Source organism: Haliotis cracherodii, unplaced genomic scaffold (genome assembly GCF_022045235.1).
Source record: "Haliotis cracherodii isolate W230 unplaced genomic scaffold, xgHalCrac1.p SCAF_12, whole genome shotgun sequence".
Classification (NCBI taxonomy): domain Eukaryota; kingdom Metazoa; phylum Mollusca; class Gastropoda; order Lepetellida; family Haliotidae; genus Haliotis; species Haliotis cracherodii.
In genome coordinates this window covers 33,662,040-33,682,475 of record NW_027266267.1, presented here as the reverse complement: position 1 = coordinate 33,682,475, position 20,436 = coordinate 33,662,040, and the positions used below count along the sequence as shown (strand labels likewise).

The 20,436-nt window shown below is 38.3% G+C and overlaps 1 protein-coding gene across 1 annotated transcript; it reads right to left on the bottom strand.

Moving 5' to 3' along the window:
- Positions 1-1,705: 1,705 nt before the first annotated feature.
- Positions 1,706-18,330, bottom strand: LOC139457311 (uncharacterized). The gene is made up of 7 exons (XM_071238719.1): positions 18,270-18,330; positions 16,764-16,974; positions 15,947-16,092; positions 5,498-5,833; positions 4,226-4,357; positions 2,402-2,536; positions 1,706-2,144 (listed from the first exon to the last, which is right to left on the bottom strand). Exons 1-7 carry the CDS (start codon positions 18,328-18,330, stop codon positions 1,885-1,887), a joined length of 1,281 nt encoding a protein of 426 aa, XP_071094820.1. The 3' UTR covers positions 1,706-1,884.
- Between the last annotated feature and the right edge of the window lie 2,106 nt (positions 18,331-20,436).

Genomic DNA, 20,436 nt, shown 5'->3' with positions numbered 1-20,436 from the left:
GTGATGAAAGAATTACAGTCAAGAATATTATACTTAACTGTATTGACCTTCTCTCACACTGAATAAATATTATTAATCAACGTTTTTAAATGATCTTTTATATAAATATCAATGCTCGTTTAATTCTCAATTTTTAAAAAGAAATAGATAAATTTGGAATTTTGAATGTTTTAAAATAGTGTGATGTTATTTACAACTGAAACTATTGAAGGCGGTGCCACTCAGGGGGTTAACGTAGTGTAAAATTATTGTCCCCCTGACAGCGGCACGTGAGTCCATCTATGTTGAAGTGATTAATATCAACTAGTGTTTTACTGATTGATTGTGCTTCTATTTTTAATGTTGGTTAGTATTACACACAACCACTGCCGGGAATCATGCAGGAAGCAAAACCACTGTAAGTTACTGTTTTACTGTACATGTCCTCCGTCGACATGTCTTAAATTATAGTAACTACCTTATTCGCATCGCGATATGGCTGCAACATTGCCGATGTGATGTAAAGTTTTAACTCACTCACTTACATACAGGATTATTACCACCTTTTGTACTTATTAGCATTTATTGTATGTATATGTTTAGGAGTATATTAATACAGTAGTTTTTTGCACTTTCAGGCTGATGATGACCTGCGTCGTCCATGGAGAACCAACCGAAACACGACAAAGGCCAAAATTGTTATCTTTATCAGAGATCTCCTGGATCTAGAGGCTGTCATGGAGTGTGACGTTCTTCATGAAGGTAAACACTCACTTTTGAAGTAATTAGTTTCCATTTTAATCGAACCATAGGGCCAGGGCGTCGTCTATATAGGCTTGTCCTCTAGGACCCGTGTGGTGCCCTTTTGGTTTGGAGGACGTCTTTGACACACTTAATGCCTTCTTACTGTTTGCCTTAATATGTATTTTCCTTCCCTTTACAGTAGTCATCAATGTTGTATTATAAATGTGTCAGTTATTTAAATTTTATGAAGATGCAGCTTGAAAATGTAATTGATCCTTTCGTATGTCTTCATCTTTTATATGCCAATGCCGTAAAAAGTGTATTTTTTTATATATATTTAATTAACTTGTAAATATGTTTGTGGACTGACAACGGCGTTAAACAACAAACAAACAGAACAATCAATCAAACGCTACCTTCATATTACGTCTCCTGTCATATGTTAAGTGAATGTGTGGCCCAGTCGTCTAAGGCGCCGCGATTCGCTGTGCAGAGTTGCGTCCCTTGGGCACGCCAGAAACCTATGATTGTGGGTTCGAATCCCGGTTCGACCCGATCATGTTTCTAAGTTTGTCAGCACCATACCCGTGCTCATGGGTTTCACCGAAGTGGTAAACGTCTGAGACCTGCATCACTTCGGGCTTTCCTCCCACATTAAGCTGACACGCCGTGTTATAACTGGAATACTGTTAAAAGCGGCGTTAAACACAACTCACTCACTCACTCACACTTCACATCACTTTGAAATACCCGACAAACATCTCAGAAACATGTTATATCCTATTTTCTGTGCCAACTTTCAAATATGCTTTACTATATTGAATATGAAATAGCTAAAATACAAAAAAAGGAAAAACACAACCTATTGCAGAGTCATAACCCCAAAACACACATACACTGTTTCAAGAAAGCGCTAGTGGTAAAAGGTAGATAGACTGTTGCTTCGAGTGTTTAACCAATGATACAGGATCAAACAGATCAAACAATCTAACCAATTCTAAATATTTGCCTGATCGAGTTACTTTTCCCAGGAAAGCTTATTTATCAACCCGCTTTGTTATAGAACAGGATGTCCTCTACGCGGACATAAATAAGAGCTGGAATGCCAGCTGTCGGTGGTGTTACAGTATGCTTCATTTGTTTTGTTCTCGACATGTGAATCTAGTTGTCAGCATCACGTGCAGTGTTGTAGTAAGTTGTGTCTCCTGTATCTGCATCTTCATCACGATGCTGATGTTGGCCAGCTGTGTTGTAGTAGGCTGCGTTCCCTGCTTGGTCCTCTGTGTTCACGGAATCTAGAGAACCACTCCCAATACCTCCCACAGTGTTGACGTACTGCCTCTCCACTTTACCATACTGGTGGCCCATGTCCTCGTAATGGGACGGAGAAGTGTAGATATTCGGTGCGCTCGCATCGTCTTCTGGAAGTTATATTAAAAGAAACAATGATGGTAGTGTGACACTCCTTTAACATTTTGTACTTCGTAAGGAAAATAATCTGGAAGAGATTGTGCTTATGGTCTATGTCTTACTTTTATAGTTCGTAAACAATTGTCTTGTTGATAATACTATGACTCAGGATTAATGGCAGCACAGACACAAACATGTCTTTGAAGTTGTGCGCTTGCTTTAATGTGCTATTGCCAATGGTATATGACACAGTCTAAATATTTCCTACCTTTACTGGTGTTGTTCCTTCTCATCCATATGATGACGACGATGATGGTGATGCCGCAGCCAACAACAATGCCACCCACCGCTGCTCCAACCGCAATATAGACGACGTTTGGTGCATCTTTGCAAAGTGGACATACTAAAACAAATGTAAAAACTAATAATTCTGTAACTCTGTATATGCTTCTTTAGGGATTCAATATATTTTCTGCATTTAATACATGTTCGATGTGACTGTTCTGTGTCCCTAATAAATACATGCAAAATAATCATTTTAAGACAAGAAAAACGGACATGCAATCATCAGTGTTTGTAGATGCTCACACGTAAAAGGAACAGATGTGGCTACTTTGTGTGTGGCGTTTGCTATCCATACCATTAAACTGAAAGAGCAGGTGTTGGTCCACCCACCATCACCTAATGTTGGTTTCTCATAAGCCCCGTGGTCCGCAGGAGACGCTGTAGATAGGTTTGTATAATGTATATATTGTGCGATTGTTTTATTACATAAACACAGATGTGTGTAAACAAACGTAATACGATTAATGATTACAAACAACACTATATGAATATATTGTCTTCAATTGAAGGTGAATGTTTTGGCGTGTAAATTTTAAGTTCAGAAATGTTACCAACTTAAAGTTGTTCATATCTACACATCTATCACGACTGGGCCACATGCGAATCAGGACAAACAATTGTTTGGAGGTTCATAGTTCTTCAGGAAATATCAAGTATCCTACAAGTATATAATTAGCACGTCTGAATGGAATACATCTTCGACTTATTTGTGCTTTGAAAAATGGTTTGTCTGAAATAATGCTGTTGCTTACAAAACAATATTGATGCACACAAGAGGAGACTTACTCATAAGTACTGCACAATGGATCCTATATTAACCTCGTCACTTTAAGACGATTCAATTGTGAGAACAACTAACTCCATAGTATCATTTTTTCATCATCAAGAACATCATGGACATGGATTTGATCATACAGATGTAGGGATGATTTTCAACTTCAGTAAAAAAAGATGATATTCTTATGAAAAAGTGAGACATATATGATCAAAGAAAGTTTTGCTAAATGTAAACCATTGTAACTAAATATAATATATAAATACACGTCTGTATCTTATTAATGGTAGTTTAGCACGTCCTACTCAGTGTATGTCGTGAGTGCTGGATATGTTTAATTTCAACGGATGTAATTATTAATGTGTTTTCTCCTCAAGTAACATATTAAGATGGCATCACTTTGTTATGCAATTTCACTGCATCTATTTGTCCTAACCAGGTTCATGGTTAGTAGCATAGGTGAGGTGAGGTGAAATTGGGTTTAACGTCGCGTGTGTGTGGCTGCTTGTTCTGATGCCAATTTATAGTGCTAGCTCAGTGAGATACCATACCGCAGTTTAACATGATTACCCCACTCAGACACAGTATACTGACAAGCGGTCTATGTTTTAGCTCCTTAAGGCCGAGCGCCAGACAGGGTAACAACAAGTACCATCTTTTAACGTCTTCTCGCATGACGCGGCCGGGGATCGAACCCCGGACCTTCCGCTCTCCGGGCTGACGCTCTTCCACGGAGGCGGTCTTAGTAGCATAGAGACCAGTGATGTCATATGGTTGTTACGTCATAGTAATTGTTGACGTCATACTAGTCTGCATAACATTGTAATGCAATTTTATTCCAGGGATATCACTAAGTACAATGTAAAGTATCGCATAATCTCACCTTCGCAATATTTCCAGGGGAAACCAGTTTTTGATGTTAAATTGTTTATGTTTTATTATGGAATAGAAAAGCATAACACTGTATCTCACCCACTCCTTGAAGAGACGTGCTTGTGGAGATATCAAAGTTTGCTGTATTAGCTGTAGTTGTTGTAGTAGCTGTAGTAGCTGAAGTTGCTGCAATCGTAGTTGTTGATGACACTGTCGTAAGGTTTACTACGTCTAAAAATTAAATCATTTGGATTAAATCGCCTGGCATTAATTACGTTACTAGAATGACTAGACCGTGGTATCAACATTTTCAAATGTTATGTTAAGCGTAATGGTATGATGGTGATTTGTGCGTCTACAAAAAAAGTCATTTAAATACAAAATCCTTTGATGTTTAATGTTTTCATTAGGCCTTATTAATATACATCATGATGCGTTGGGTGGATTGAGACTGTCACTGAATTGAACTGATTTGGGTTCACTTTGACACCCTTGACTTCTAAAGGTTATTTGCCTTCTGCACCAACGCGGGTACAGCTGGTAAGTTTCGTGAAAATACTGAAGAAGAAGCAGATATCGTTAGAGTATGAAAGTGCTGACATTTTAAACATGTTTCGAGCGTGAGGATGTTGAGATTGTAAACATTTCAACCACACTAAATACACATAAGAGGGTGAATATATAGTTTTCATCATGTGATCAAAACACACAGAGTTATAGTCTGAGCCTCTTATAACTGTAAATATGTTAATTTCGCTAATGCTCGGCATCATTCACAGTTTTCCGTGTGCACTGATTATCCATAACTTATTAAATTAAAAAAGCCGTTTTCTATGAAAAGTAGTGCAAATATAAAATCTGAGTTGTGGGTTGTAATTCTATTATAAATAAATTGAACTCCTATGCTTAAAGTGAGCATTCTCAAAAAATACTATTCTCATTTGAAAAGTTTGGTGAGGTAGATAAACTGTGTTAGGTGTACTTCAAAACTTAGCCTTCATCAGTAATACACCAAGGTATAATATACGATTACCCAGTATTGCACAGTAGAGGTACTGTTGAGGTACTTTAATTTTCTGCAATTTAACAAATTAATATTGCTTAAAGCAATCCTGGACATTTCCTCAGCTTTTCGATCACACCTATATTACCATAATTCATCAATACATAAGAATTGTGATGGCGAAGCTATACCAAAATATATATCAGCCACGCACACGCGCAAAATAAAGAATTACATTTTCAAAATTGGTTGTTTAAGTTTATTCCATTTATTCTCGTGTCTAATGTTGAGAGAACACATGTCTCGCAGTAAAAGCTCAGTTTACGTCTAAAGCCTAGCTGTTTACTAACAATCTATAAAATACTCACGTATTGTCAATCTGTTGCTCTCCTGATCACTCTGACTATCCCCACACCACCACACAGATCCATAATCTGTGGGAGTGAGGATCCTGAGAGTCACACTGTACTGGTTGTAACTACAGGTTACATTGATACGTCCTGACAGATGGTTGTACAGGTAACCATTGGATACATCTACTTGACATTGTGTGTCTGATACATAATGTGTACGAAAGATTACATCATTCCTCCAGTACCACTCTCTGCTCCTGCCACCACTGCCACTACTGCTACACATCAAGGTGTACGGCTGGCCTGGCGATGCTGTTGCTGGAGAACTTCTTAGTTGTAGGGAGTTCGAACCTGTAGCAAATAAAAACGTAAATTTGCGAGCTGCAGGATTGTTACATCTCCCACTTTCATTCCTATGCCACACACATACATCGCACCCCGACCAATGAATTAGTTAAACATTTGGACAGCTGGTAAGTTTCTTTAAAATACTGAAGAAGACGCGAATCATGAATTTAAAACTTCTGAACATGTGATCGAGGAGCGATGATTGTGTTCAACTGATGTATGTGTGTGGCGCTACTTTTCATTACATTTGGAATCCTACTCTTCACGTGTATGTTGGTATTTATTGGCCACAGGCCTTTCGTACATATACATACAATACAACATCTAGCACACAAATGTATATTATGTTAAGTATGTTACAATGTCCATATGACAGAAGTGCTCGACTTGTTTGAAACAAAAAGTGACAGTTTACACATATTCTCCATGTAGTGAAGTCCGTAGTAAAATAAATTCAAATATAACTGTAATTATGTTCCTGCATTTCCCATGTTATCAAAACAACATGCTCCCATGTTCTTTGTCTGACTGGCATATTACACTTCTGATAATGATATATCGAGACTAATTCTCACAGTGTGCGTAGAGTTGCGTCCCTTAGCCATGCAAGGATATCACGATCTGTTAGAATCCCTGATTATGAGCATTGCCTGTGTTAAATTCATTTTTCGGAGTAAACGAAATTGTACCATCAATGGCAGCGTGTGCGACTCTGCTGACCAGATAGGTCTAGTTATTATGGAAGCATGGACAATCAATCTTTGTATCATGGCGCAATCGCATTTCAGGTGACGTCATACCATTCCAGCGTGACGTCACGTCTGTGAGAGGTCACATGGCCATTCCGAAAATGACTGATAACTTTTGTATTTCACAAGGTCTGTATACATTGTGTGTTTTCAGATTAGCCGGTTGTATTGAGTATTCAATGCGCGGACATTTTTGACATTTGTCTCCTGATTTGAATATACCACCAACAAACGTTTGCTGGTTTTTTTTCCACAAACTAAATTTATGGAACATAGACCCATGTACCCTGATACCTACTGCTCAGCTGCATTCAACTTAAACTGATACGTTTCTCAGTATTCGAGATGATTATTTGCAGTGAGTCTGATTCGGATCGCGGTCGCTAGTCCATGTCGGGCACATTCCAGACAAGATGATGGTAGCCGAGCTTCTTTAATTGACAGGTTCATAAGCTGAATTTTTGTGGGTATTCTTAACGCCACATGCACACTCAGCAATATTCCAGCTTTACAGTGCATGACGGCGGTCTGTAAATAGTCAACTCGAAAAGACAATCCAGTGATTCATTTACACAAATGGGGTACGATGACATGCATCAACCAAGTCAGCGAGTCTGACCAACCTATCCCTTTACGACGAGCAAATGATTGGAAGAAAGTGTTCAACAAATATGTAAATACTTCCTTTCATGGTGATGCTACTTCTTGAATCAGAAGTGTCTTATTCTTACTTCACACAAAAAGACCATTCCGCAAAGGCATTGCGGGATGATTGATTTCCTATTTGAGACACACATCTCCATGCTGCAAGATAAGCTTCAACTTAAACACGCACACCCACAACACGGGTGTAAGTGGAACATCCATGTCAACTGAGTCAGGACAAACCAGTTATATTACTTAGAATTCACAGCATGTTTATTGTCAATATGGCTTTGTCACATCCCAGCAGCTAGCTTTATCCTTCTCAGTGCAACTGTTCTTGCCGAAACACCTCGACTAGTCAATACTGTTGAACTGATGTACTATCACACATACAGCTAAGGTATCTGTGTCCCAGTCAAAGGTATCCGACACTCTGGCTCGTGTAGATTGTGTTCGCCACTGAGGCCAGCACGTGTCATAATTTTGCTGTAACACTGGGCACTGTCCATACGATTAGCGACACCTCAGTACATGACTCTTATAAACTCACACACAAGGCCGTGTCGACAATGCAGCTACACTTGAATCATGACCTTGTGTTTGTTGCTTGACGAGGAAGTAGTATCTACAGCCACCACACCTCAACAATCTAAATATAATCTCTGCTCTATTTCCCAAGCTGCCTTGACATTCAAACAGGTTTGACTCATGCTCTTGTGCATGCACACTGAATATTGTGAATTGCAAGAAAACATGTGGTGTGTGTGAATCTGCCATCCTTTCAAACAAGTTAGGATGTAAAGAGGGAGCGAATCCGTTAGTAATGACGTACACCGATATAAATGTTAGGTATGGGAGTCTGTTTATACTGAGTGCTTTATGAATACAACCTGACAAGTGATTGTGTCATGTTTCATAGCTTGGTATGACTATCTTACAAAACTACTCAAACAAGATTCTACACAGAAATCATTGAATGGATACTGACATTTTGTTACAATTCATGATGTTTCAAGTTTCTAACCTCTACCCGGAATGGGTTTGATATATCACACAAACATAAACAACATAAATTAGGGTAAGGAATGGCTATGCATGTTACTACAAACAAAGTCGCGGGGAATGATTATGAATAGCTAAAATATCATAATAAGGAACATATGTCTTGCTGCTCAACAAAACCTATTCCGGTTTAGTGATTGGTCCAAGTAATGAATCCTATCCTTGTCGCCAGAAGTGGTAAAATCGATCAGGTGGTCAATGTCGGTATTGGTTGATTGCGCGTCATCGTACCCAGACGGTCATTGACGTTGCTCATAATATCAACCACTGGTTTGTCTGATCCAACCTTGATTTTTTACTGTCCGCCCAGAATATAATACAGACATTGAGATGATGGGCGTGGCATTTCTTTTATAGGTTTCTGTTACCATTAGCGGGTCGCTTCTGCCTGATCGCATTAACCCACGGTTTTATTCATCACAAAATGTGTTGTTTCATATCATAAAAAATCAATAGGAAACGTTTATTGCCTCGTTGATCTTAAAATCAACACTCTTGATACATAATAGTAGCATCGAGTCACAATCACAATAATCATTTCAACTAAAAAAAAGAGAACACAACTGATGCGAGTTAAGCAGTTCTGGGTATATATAACACTCAGTTGATAGTACTTGATTGATAGACGTACACTGCATATTCTACTACGTGTGGTGAAGGTAACGGTGTATATTTATACTCAGTGCTTTATGCATACTACCTGATAAGCGGTTGGGTCATGTTTTATAGTCCGATAATGGTATAATTCAAAACTCTTTCCTCATCTGTCAATGCACAGAGTGAATAATGTATGTTTGAAACCTACCGTATTCGACGTAATAAGCGCCCTGCTCTGATAAACGCCCATGGCGATATTTGATAATTTATTGTCTAGTAAACAATCCCAAATAGCACCCCTTCCGATTGATCAATGTACACAAGACTTATTTATTCATGAATAATATATACGCACTCATGTGTTATATGCACTCTTAATTTTTGGCAGTTAAATACAGGAAAATATGTCTGTTGTGTATGATGACTTTTCTTTTGTATCATTTCAGCCTGTCAGCATTAACCACGCAATTTACAATCTTTCAACTCTGTTGTTTTTTTCTCACCTAAGTTATACTCTAATAAGAGCCCCCTTTTTCTAATTTTGAGAGCGCCCTGGGCAGTGTAGTACTTTCTGAAACATCAATGTTAACAATCACACGCCGTACATTGCATTAACCGCATAAACGGTGAGTTCTTCGGCAAAATTATCTTAATTGAGAAAAGCTGTGATAACAAGCGTTCCAGGAGCAAACTAGGATTATAACCAATGGTTTAGCATGTATATATATATTATGTGTTGGGGATGGAATTTCCAACACCACAGCCAATGGGTTCCATGTGTATAATCTGATCTGTTCAACAAGTTTTGAAGATCATTGACCAATTAAGTCCCTTGGCATAACTGACGAATACAAGTGTCATACAAAACATATCACACTTTGTGTCATCCAAGTGTTATTTAAAAACACAAGAAGTAGCAAAGTACAAGCAGTTTTATTTTTTTACAAACCTCTATTATTATCATAAAATGTTACAAGTGTTAAATATCTTCTACGCTTGTCATAATATGAGCGTTCTTCCATTCCTCCCACATTTAGAGTTTCTTTCATGTTTATCAAATTTGATGTGACATTGACCGATTGTTGAACAATGGTGTCTGCATTACGTAAACAATGTTGCCTGAATTATATCAACATTTACATCTTCATGACGTCAATAATGTCATCGTCATTACCCCAACAATGGTGCCTATATTACAACAACAATAGCGTCTACATTACAACAACAATGGTGTCTACATTACAACAACACTGGTGTCTACATTACAACAACAATGATGTCTACATTAAAACAACAACAATGGTGTCTACATTACAACAACAATGGTGTCTACATTACATCAACAACAATGGTGTCTTCATTACAACAACAATGGTGTCTACATTACAACAACAATGGTGTCTACATTACAACAACAATGGTGTCTACATTACAACAATGGTGTCTACATTACAACAACAATGGTGTCTACATTACAACAACAATGGTGTCTACATTACAACAACAACAATGGTGTCTACATAACAACAACAATGGTGTCTACATTACAACAGCAACACTGGTGTCTACATTACAACAACAATGGTGTCTACATTACAACAACAATGGTGTCTACATTACAACAACAATGGTGTCTACATTACAACAGCAACACTGGTGTCTACATTACAACAACACTGGTCTCTAAATTACGTCAGGAATGTACGTCAACAATGGTGCCTCTAGTACATCAACAGTATGTCAACAATGTTGTCAATATAACATCAACAATGGTATCTATTTTACGAATGATGTCTACGTCATACCGGCAAGGGTGCCTGCATTACGTCAACATTGGTGCCTGCATTACGTCAACTATGATGTGTACAATACATGTATTATGTAGAGTGTTACGGGTATTTATCTATATTGAACATTCCAGAACATTTCATTTTAACCATCGCATAGATCATTCACATCATTCGGATCGCAATAGTTCAACATCACAGAATCCTTCTATCAAGTGCAATGGTGAGGGGTGTCTCCTGTTTTCGTGGGACCTTCAAGTCCTATGTTGTAGTAGGCTGTATCCCGCTTGTCTTCACATAATCTGGAATATCAGTCTCTGTACCCTCCACAGTGTTGACGTACTGCTTCTCTACGCTGCCGTACTGGTGATCCATGTCTTCATAGTGGGAGGCAGAATCGTAGATGTTTGGTGTGTTGATGTTGTCTTCTGAAAATGTGAAATATTTCATGTACAAAACTCCGAAATTCTCTTGACGTGTCAACAGTGAGTAAATGTCGCATTATCGGTGAACATGTTTTGTGGGGAAAATGTTGAAGAAAACGTGCCATCTTCATTGGACGAAACGCCAAACGTTCCTTTTTCAAGGAACGACACGTTTTGAAGCGAAAGGTGTTTCACTGAATTCTAGAAAAGATGAAAACTCTAGACAATGCTGGACTACTTCCAGATCCAGAGAGACGGTGTCGATGTTGACGATCTCCCAGTCTGTTTGTTGTCATCAAATGTGTTTTCAATGTATGTCAGTCATAAAACATGTTCCCAATAACAGACCTGTTTAATGGTTCAGCCCTATGTTGTCTATATAGAAGTCGACGTGCTCGGACTCAGACACTTTTTAGAGTATATTATATAGCAAATGACATCGGATGACACTACCATTCAATCCTGTGCTTTTAGGTAATATGTCTGAGGTGTCGCAATTCAATGAGCAGCGTTATGCCCCTATGCTTTGCAAAGATCCCATGTGCGTGGGGATTCCACTCAGAATGACTCTTTGTCCGTTATGTAATACACCCATGCGAGTAGGTTTTACCAAAGCTATCACGCCGCCATTTATGGCGATATGCCATGTTGTAAGAATATTTCTGTAACTGTTTATAAACCCCCTCATGTGCACAATAATAACTATTTATGTACACATGACATGTATAAGGCTTTCACGTGAACCGATATATCACAATTACATTTGTCTGTATACGATCACCAAAATGGCAATACGTTGAACCGTTCGTAGAAGGAAATATAGGTTTACTCTACCTCTTGAATATGTGTCAATCTAGACATCTGGAAAAATTACACATGTATGCAATTGCGTTCAAATGCCCTATACATACGTGTGTAAGTTTACATACGTATATGCAAAAATACCGCTAAGTGTAAATGTGCGCATATGAATGGGATCTTAAATCTTTCCCTTTACCCATTAAGGTGGCAAGCGCTTAGTATAATGTAAATTAATATATACCCACAACACTTAACTTTCGATTCCTAGTATATGTTTAGTTGCGTGTATTTATTACATTCCCTCATTATAGAGAGACCACGTTCTTTGGCAGGGACCAGTGTACCAATTGACAATAGCCATTTTTATCTCATAACTAACATTAGCCATTTCTTGTAGGTGTCTACAGAAGAGAACTATGTCCAGGACTACATTTCACTGATATTAGGAAAAAGTTAATTTATTACTTATGCATTGTTTATATATTACCTCTTATTATGTTTCTCTTCTTCGTCCAAGCGATGACGACTGCGGCGGTGATGACGCAACCACCTACAGCTCCACCTATAACTCCGATGACTATGTAGACGACATTCGGTGTCTCTTCTAAAAAATGGAAATATAAACATAAAATGTCTGAAATGAAAAATATAATAGTATACGGGTTATTTTCCATGTTCATCTAATACATGTTTTAAAATGCTACCTAGAGTAACTTTCATGTTTTTAGGTTGCGGTACTGGAACATTGTGACTCCGTGTAGATAACATGAACACCTTACTATGAATAATATAAGGTGTGTGGTTTACACATCTACATGGATTTTACCATCCTAAATTAGTGTTGACATGTCAATAGTTTACTGATATTTTATTCATACAGCAGGTTAATAGACACACTGTTCTCCAGAGTCTTAAACACCCATAGACATACATTCACCGTGGCGCTTTTGGAAGCATCGTACCTGTGTTTCTGGTGGTTCTTTCTATGAATGAAGTGACGGAAGTTGGCGAAGATGTTGTTGGTACAATCATCACCTCTGACAAAATTAGCATCAGACATTACAACACCCAGATGATGCATGGAAAAAAGACAGATTATCCAAAACATTTGAAACATTGCATGCATTATATCCGTTTACATGTTTACATCCATACTAATACCCTCTCAACAGACTTTTGAACAGGATAGGAGGTTAAAGGCATTCGTAAACAGTTCTGTTTCAGAGCGTCACATTTGGCTGCGAAAAATGTTGAATTTTGATTAGTTTCCGTATATAGTTTATGTACATTTAAGCTTAATTAGAATAGATTCCCATCACCATATGCGGGTCGTAAGAGGCGACTTAATGGATTGGGTGGTCACACAAGGAGACTTTGTCAACGTATCCCTACGGCGTGGATCGTAGTTCATAATATCAATCACTGGATGTCTGGTCAAGACTCGATTACTTACAGACTGCCATCATATAGCTGGATTAAGGCTTAGTGTGGCGTCAAACAAAAAAGAGCAAATCTGCTACTTAGTTAATAATGGGATTAAAGCACGTAATTTTCAACTTGATAAGGACAGGACATTCTGTTATGGGGTGTATATTAGCCCGGCAATACGTATCTTTCTCTTACAACTTATATTGTGGTTGTTTTGGTGACCATTGTCTTTCCCTGTATTGCGATGACACATTAGTATTTGATATATTAAAGTATTATATATGCTTTCAAATTAAAGCACTGTACTGATAAGCATTAAAGTCGTTTCCGATGTATGCAACCTGGGTTAGGTTGTATGTCACATATGGATTATCTTGTAACAAGAAAAATGGACAATTGCATTTATTGATTTATTTAATTAAGTATATAACAGCAATATTGACATGCTGTGTAAAGGCAGTTTTGGAATGAATAGAATGCTTATAATATTTAACAGGCAATCTAAGAGAGGGATGTCAGCATTTCGCTGGAGATTGATAAAAGCTTTGTCCGGAGATTGATAAAAGCTTTGTCCAACCCGTTTCAACATATACACTCTTCAAGAAAAGAAACGCACAGGTAGATTTTTAGGAACTTTATTGTAACTTATAAAGTCGATATTCTGCTTCTAACGCGTTGGCCAGTTGTGGGAGTGTCTGCAGCGATTTCTGACGTTGACGTACACGTCGATTGAGTTCATCCCAGAGGTGTTCGATTGGGTTGAGATATGGATATATCGACGGCCATGGCAAGGCATTGATGTTGGCATTAGGGAGGTAGCCTACCATGATGCGAGCTGTGTGCAGTGGGGCGTTGTCCTGTTGAAACAGCTCCCTCTGGCGGTAAATGATTGGAAGAAGGTGAGGTTGAAGAATTTGATTCATGTAGCGATTTGCTGTCACATTTCCCTGAACCACAACCAAGTCCGACCTCGTGGCATAGGAAGATGGTTCCTGACACTCTGGTCCGATATCCTCCTTAAACCAGGGATGCATCCTGCAGTTTCTGTAGCTGTGGCTTTGCGATGACGTATATGGAACAGTCGAATGTAGCGATCATGTGCAGGGTTGGTAACTCTTGGTCGGCGGGTTCTTGGACGGTCTGCAGCGGAATTGAACTGTGTGTATCGGTCACAAAGGCTGCAAATGGTGCTGCAGTGGACGTTGAAGTGGCGTGCAACAGAAGACTGCGATTTCGCGCTTTAGATACGTCGTATGGCGATGTTTTCGGCATTTTTTAACTCGAAAAATGTTGACAGTTTAGTGGCTTATGCTTGCCTATTTATAGCCACTACCACAACTTACGAATGATATAACTTGCACGTGTATTTTGCTCTACTGTTTTCATCCATGACATGTTTTAACAAGTGTGAAAACAATGCCGTTTAAGACATTGCAAATCTACAGTGGCTGTGTTTTGACGCAACGTTTGACGAATATCAGGCCACCAACATTTTCCAATAACAAATATTCAATTTATAAACCGGATTTGTTGTGCACTCAGGTTCAATGAACTACATGCTGCCTGTGCTTTTCTTTTTTGGAAGAGTGGAGTGTCAAATTATTAAGTACTTGTTTTCTCTTAACGAGATTCTTTACTTAAATAATCAACTTTATGAAGTAATTTGTCGATTTTGTCTTCATGTCTATCCATCAGTGAACGAGCACCTACTCACACGTCCGCTGGCGGAAGTTAAATGTCTAGATAATCAAATTATCGACTTCCAGGAGAAACTGGCAGATGGTGAAGAGTACCATTGTATGAAAGAAACTGTTTACTCAGTTATCAAAGGCATATTGGAGATGAGTTCGTCTGTATTTTTAACTGTACTTTTTCAGTATCGAACGCATTCGATATCTCACACCATACTTCACACATCATCCAAAAAAACTTGACTGATGCATGTCATCGTATGACAATTGCTTGGCTCGATGCTCATGGTGATAATCACTGCATTATCTGTCCATACTCAATTATTTACAGACCGCCGTCATATAGCTGGAATATTGCTGAGTGCGGCGTGAAACAACAAACTACCAAAGACAATAAATAATCCAAACGGTTAATATTCTTAAAAATATTCGTTAATTTTGCAATATAATTTTTAAACAATATAAGTCATCTGGATACGTTCACTGTCGTTCTGTAACTATTATACACAATGTCTATTGACAATCTTGTATATATTCTTATTACATATATATATTGTAACCCTCGAAAGCGATGTCCCACAGCCAGTGTGTAAATAATGTCCCGTTCTGTTTCACTCTTATTAGTTCACCTTTAGGTTGTTGCTAAATTAAACAAAATACTTTCGGGCTGAAGTGTATATCTTACCACAGTTTGTAAGCATTTCCTTAAACAGACCAAACTGCACAGATGCGACAGATGTGCACAGTTACATTACAGTTAGTGAGAAACAAAACAAGCCTGCAGCAGTGAGGGTCATTTGTGAAATATGAGAAAGCTGACTTACATTAATATTTGATACTGGCAGTACGTCATTATATTATAGAGCCATGTTAAATTGTCAAGTAAATAAGAAGAAGCTTTCAATAGACATGTTTTTTAAAACAACTTTACCTTCGCTGACAGAAGTTCTACTTTCACTTGACGCTGTCGAAGATGTCCTTAATGTGACGGGCGACGCTGCAGTGCTTTCTTCTGCATTTACTACATCTGGCAAGTAAAACGTGAATACACAAGAACACACCCACACAATATAAAACCTATGAAATAGGAAATATAAATAGGCAATACACTAAAAGATCTCTCTTTAACAAATTGTAATAGAAGGATCAAAATTATTTTATGATGGAATCGTTGTTTCGTCGAACGTTCCAAGTTTGTGAGAAATGGAAGATTATATCCGTTATTCAATAACAAACACAATGAAACACCTCCAAAACGCCAGATGATGACTGACAATCTAGAAACACCACCTTCCATATATAACACCAATATATTATACATGTCACGATGATCCGAAGATTCATATGGGTTGATCAAATTGTTATTGGTATGTTGTGACACGAATGTGTTGAAGCTGCGACGCGTGCGTGCGATGAACTTGGGACCGCGACATTTTAGTCTGTACAACCGGCAAGGAACGCTACAATACGGTCACACAGAGAGAGAGAGAGAGAGAGAGAGAGAGAGAGAGAGAGAGAGAGAGAGAGAGAGAGAGAGAGAGAGTTATATTATAATATATGACGAACAGCTAAGACCGCGCCTTGTTCATTGAACTGATGATATTGATTTTCGTTTGATACTATCGTTGCATTTGTCAAACCAACCCCTAATGGTATCTGAAAATTACAAAATATAATTATGACATCAATCATGTACTTTAACCGGGCTACTGTAAATGAGATATTAACCACTTCTTGCAAATATTCACAGGAACGTGTTGAAAGACAGGAACGTGTTGAAAGCGTCGGGGTTGACCACATCTGCTGCACACTGAGTAGCAGACACATAGCGTGTACGCACGATGAGAGCACTGTTCCTCGACCACTCTATGTCCCGACTACCTGCGCTGCTACTACACATCAGGGTGTCGGTGTTCCCTTTCGTTATCCTGGTAGGAAACGTGCACAGGCGTAGAGAACCTGTTAAGGGAAATCAGTTGTGTGTTTACAATTACAATAAATCTCCGTCCATATGGAAACCCGGCCTTCCTGATGATCATGATTACTGTCGGGAACACCTGAATGTAATATATATACACATTATGATATCACTATTTTATTACTATTTACTATATTACTATTTAGCATATAATGGGTAGCTTTCTCGGCAGGATAAAGCCAACGGATAAAAACCATATCCGTTGGAGTCATATGCGGATAGAGATGCAAATATCAAAGGTCAAGTAGGACTACTTTCCCTGTTTATAAACAAACATATGGCGTCGCCCTCGTCATTCGGCGATCGAGTCAGAATTAACCATCGGGAATCTGGATAAACTACAGGGATAATTGCTATCATTATGAAAAGAACAGTCTAATATACTGAAAATCAGTGTCTAACTGTGACGTAGCTAAGGTATTATATAAGTTTTGGAAACTTTGGAGATATAAATTTCGAAACAATTTGGCGAGGGCACGAAGCCTACCCAAGCTTGTAGACCCCTGCGGCTTGAAACCTTCTCCACCAATTAAAATAGTTGGATTTGACCGAAATATGTTTGAATTGTTGCCTTGTTTAGTTTTGTTGCTGTGTGTACATCTGACTACACTTCTTAACGTTATGACAGGACAGACCGACTGTCAACAACGTCTGACCGTGGCCGTGACGTCTCATAGACTAAGGTTAGAGTAGCTTCCCTTTGACAAAGGACAGTTACTCTAGTGGACAGATTGATGGATTGCCGCGAAAGGCAATTATAAACAACTGTTGTTTAGCGTATATGTTGCTTCGCCACTGTATAAGAAACAGATTTCAGTTGGAACTATATTGGCTACTGCCACTGTCCGACTGACACATCACTTACCCTGTGACGTAATAAATATTAATGCGCGCATTCCAGGAAAACTCGCAATGTTTCGGTAATGTGTGTGAGCGAGGGAAAGCGATTTTAAAGCACAGAATTAAAGAATGACATTATATGATAAAGTGGTTATCACGCTTGTGTGTTTGGGGATGGTAAATATCCTGCATTAGGAATAAACATTGTATTTAGCTCGCCAATTCCGCGATAATTACGAGGGACTGTTGTTCAAGCAGCTATATCTGGAAGAAAATCTTATATAATGGAACATAGTATTTGTATGAACCTATTAAACTTGTTTAGTGTGATTTTAGTGGCGTGTTTGTGGCCAATTTATCAACGAGCTGACTCCCTTAGTTGCATCACCTTGCTCATGCACTCAACATTAGTTCAAACTGTTTCCGATCTACCCACCTCTGGTTTGTCCTGTTATAACACACACCAAAAACAAGGCAGGGAGTAGCGAAGAACCCATTTCAACACCAACTGATTTCAATACTATCTCGGTTATAATTAAAATCCGAGATTGTTGGATATTATGGAAAAATGGCGTACTCCTTGAACATCCCTTGCAATTGCAGTTGTTTCTCAATCCATAAATACTTGCTGAACAATTCCCTGGATATCCCAGTCAGTCGATGCAGTGTACACTGTGTGATTGTTAACCTTTATTTTTCTGAAAATATGATCATGAAACAGCATGCACATTTAGGTCACACATTGTTCACTGGGCGCTTTGCCAGACAAGGAAGTAGTTTTGTATTAGGTATCAGGTAGCATGCACAAAGCACTGTATAAATAGACACTTGAATGTTCAGGGGTACGTATTCCGTGTACGCATCTAGCAATAATGCATGTTATGAACAGTCTGTATGAATACCTGATGGTATCTGAAAACTACAAAAATAATTTTGATACGCAACATCAATTATGTATTATTTACCGGGCTACTTAAAAGGAGATATTAACCACTTCTGACAAATATTCACTCCCGTTTTATTAACCATGGTAAATAGCTGATCCACGTTCTTCGGAAATATTTCATGATCATCTTGTTATGTTGAGTTAATTAAGTGCCATGATTACAAGTGTAGTTATTAATTCATACTATCAATAGCACTATCGGGGGCACGGGTGGCCCAGTCGTCTAAGGCACCGCGATTCGCTGTGCAGAGTTGCGTACTTTGGGCACCCCAGAAACCTATGACTGTGGGTTCGATCCCGGTTCGCCCCTATTATGTTTCTAGGTTTGACTGCACCATACCCGTGCTAGTGGTTTTCACCAAAGTGGTAATCGTCTGAGACCTGCATCATTTCGGGCTTTCCTCCCACATTAAGCTGATACGCTGGAATACTGTTAAAAGTGGCTTTAAAACCCAACTCACTAACTCACTCACCCAGTAGCACTATCCGTCCAATATGTACAAATTATACAATGTATATTGTACACATTTGAACAGTACAACTGAAATAAGCGGTCATAATTGTATTACAGCAAGCGCTCCTGAAATTGCATTTCATCCAAACAAGTTTCTATTCAAATGCAGATAACATCCTAAAATTTATACCTTCAGGCTTTTATTGATATAATGATTTCAATAGTTTGTGTCATTGGGAATACAAAATTAAGATTATATTATTGTCATCAAATGTTCCGATTCTACCAACGAAACCTCAACGTTATTGACTTTTAGTCAGCTTCCTGGTGGATTTTTAGAATGTTACGATTCAAACAGCAACAATTCAGCTATATTACAGAGTCCTGTCGGTCATCTATGTTGGACAAAACAATCCAGTTGATGATATTATGAGCAACGCCCTACACTGTCAGGATACAATGACACTCAATCCACCAAGTTGTCCAGCCTGACTACTTGATCGATTATGTCAAACTTTTAAACTTTTATGTCTCCATAAAACCACTACTGGTGGTAAAAGAGAACATGAACCAAATAATGCACAAGTGTCATTAAGATGGACATTAAGATGAACAGAAGTTTTTTCTAAGTTTTGTGAATACAGTAGTTATGAATTTGTTTTGAATTTCTTTTAAGTTTTGTGAAATGAAGAGACGTTGATAACATATCACATCAGGCCAAATTAAGAATATATTTTGGATGTATTGTTTTCTGTATTCTTTGAGAGCTTGGTATCGAAAACTGAAAGGAAATTCATCTGCTATTGACGGGAAAGTACCACATCAGGGGCCTGTATCATTAGGGAGGCTATTATTTGTGGTAAGATATTTTAAAATTGGGTATGATATAGAGTTTGGGTAGAGTAAGTATTTAATGATTTACTGAGGGCATTTAAATATTGGTAATGCTTTCCTTTTGAACAACTTTTGGTATTGCTTCTCCAAATTTGATGTAACATATCCCTTAAAACTCTTTCAAATGTAATCACAATCCAATGACTATTAAAGCAATATGTCTTGTGAATATAAATAATTAATGGTACCGTTCCAAGCTCACCATATATCATGAAGTTAAGGGTTGGGGATTTCAGATCAGCGGCGAGTTTGAGAAATTTTAAATGAACTTTTTCAATCACATCAGCGTACCCACATCCCCAGAACCAT

Excerpts from the sequence above, each read along its gene's own strand:
- LOC139457311 (XM_071238719.1), bottom strand. The coding sequence starts at position 18,330 with ATGGGTTCTTCGCTACTCCCTGCCTTGTTTTTGGTGTGTGTTATAACA. Across the intron at positions 16,975-18,269 it reads TATAACAGGACAAACCAGAG|GTTCTCTACGCCTGTGCACG; the intron begins GTGGGTAGATCG and ends TTCCCTTAACAG. Across the intron at positions 5,834-15,946 it reads TAGAACTTCTGTCAGCGAAG|GTTCGAACTCCCTACAACTA; the intron begins GTAAAGTTGTTT and ends TATTTGCTACAG.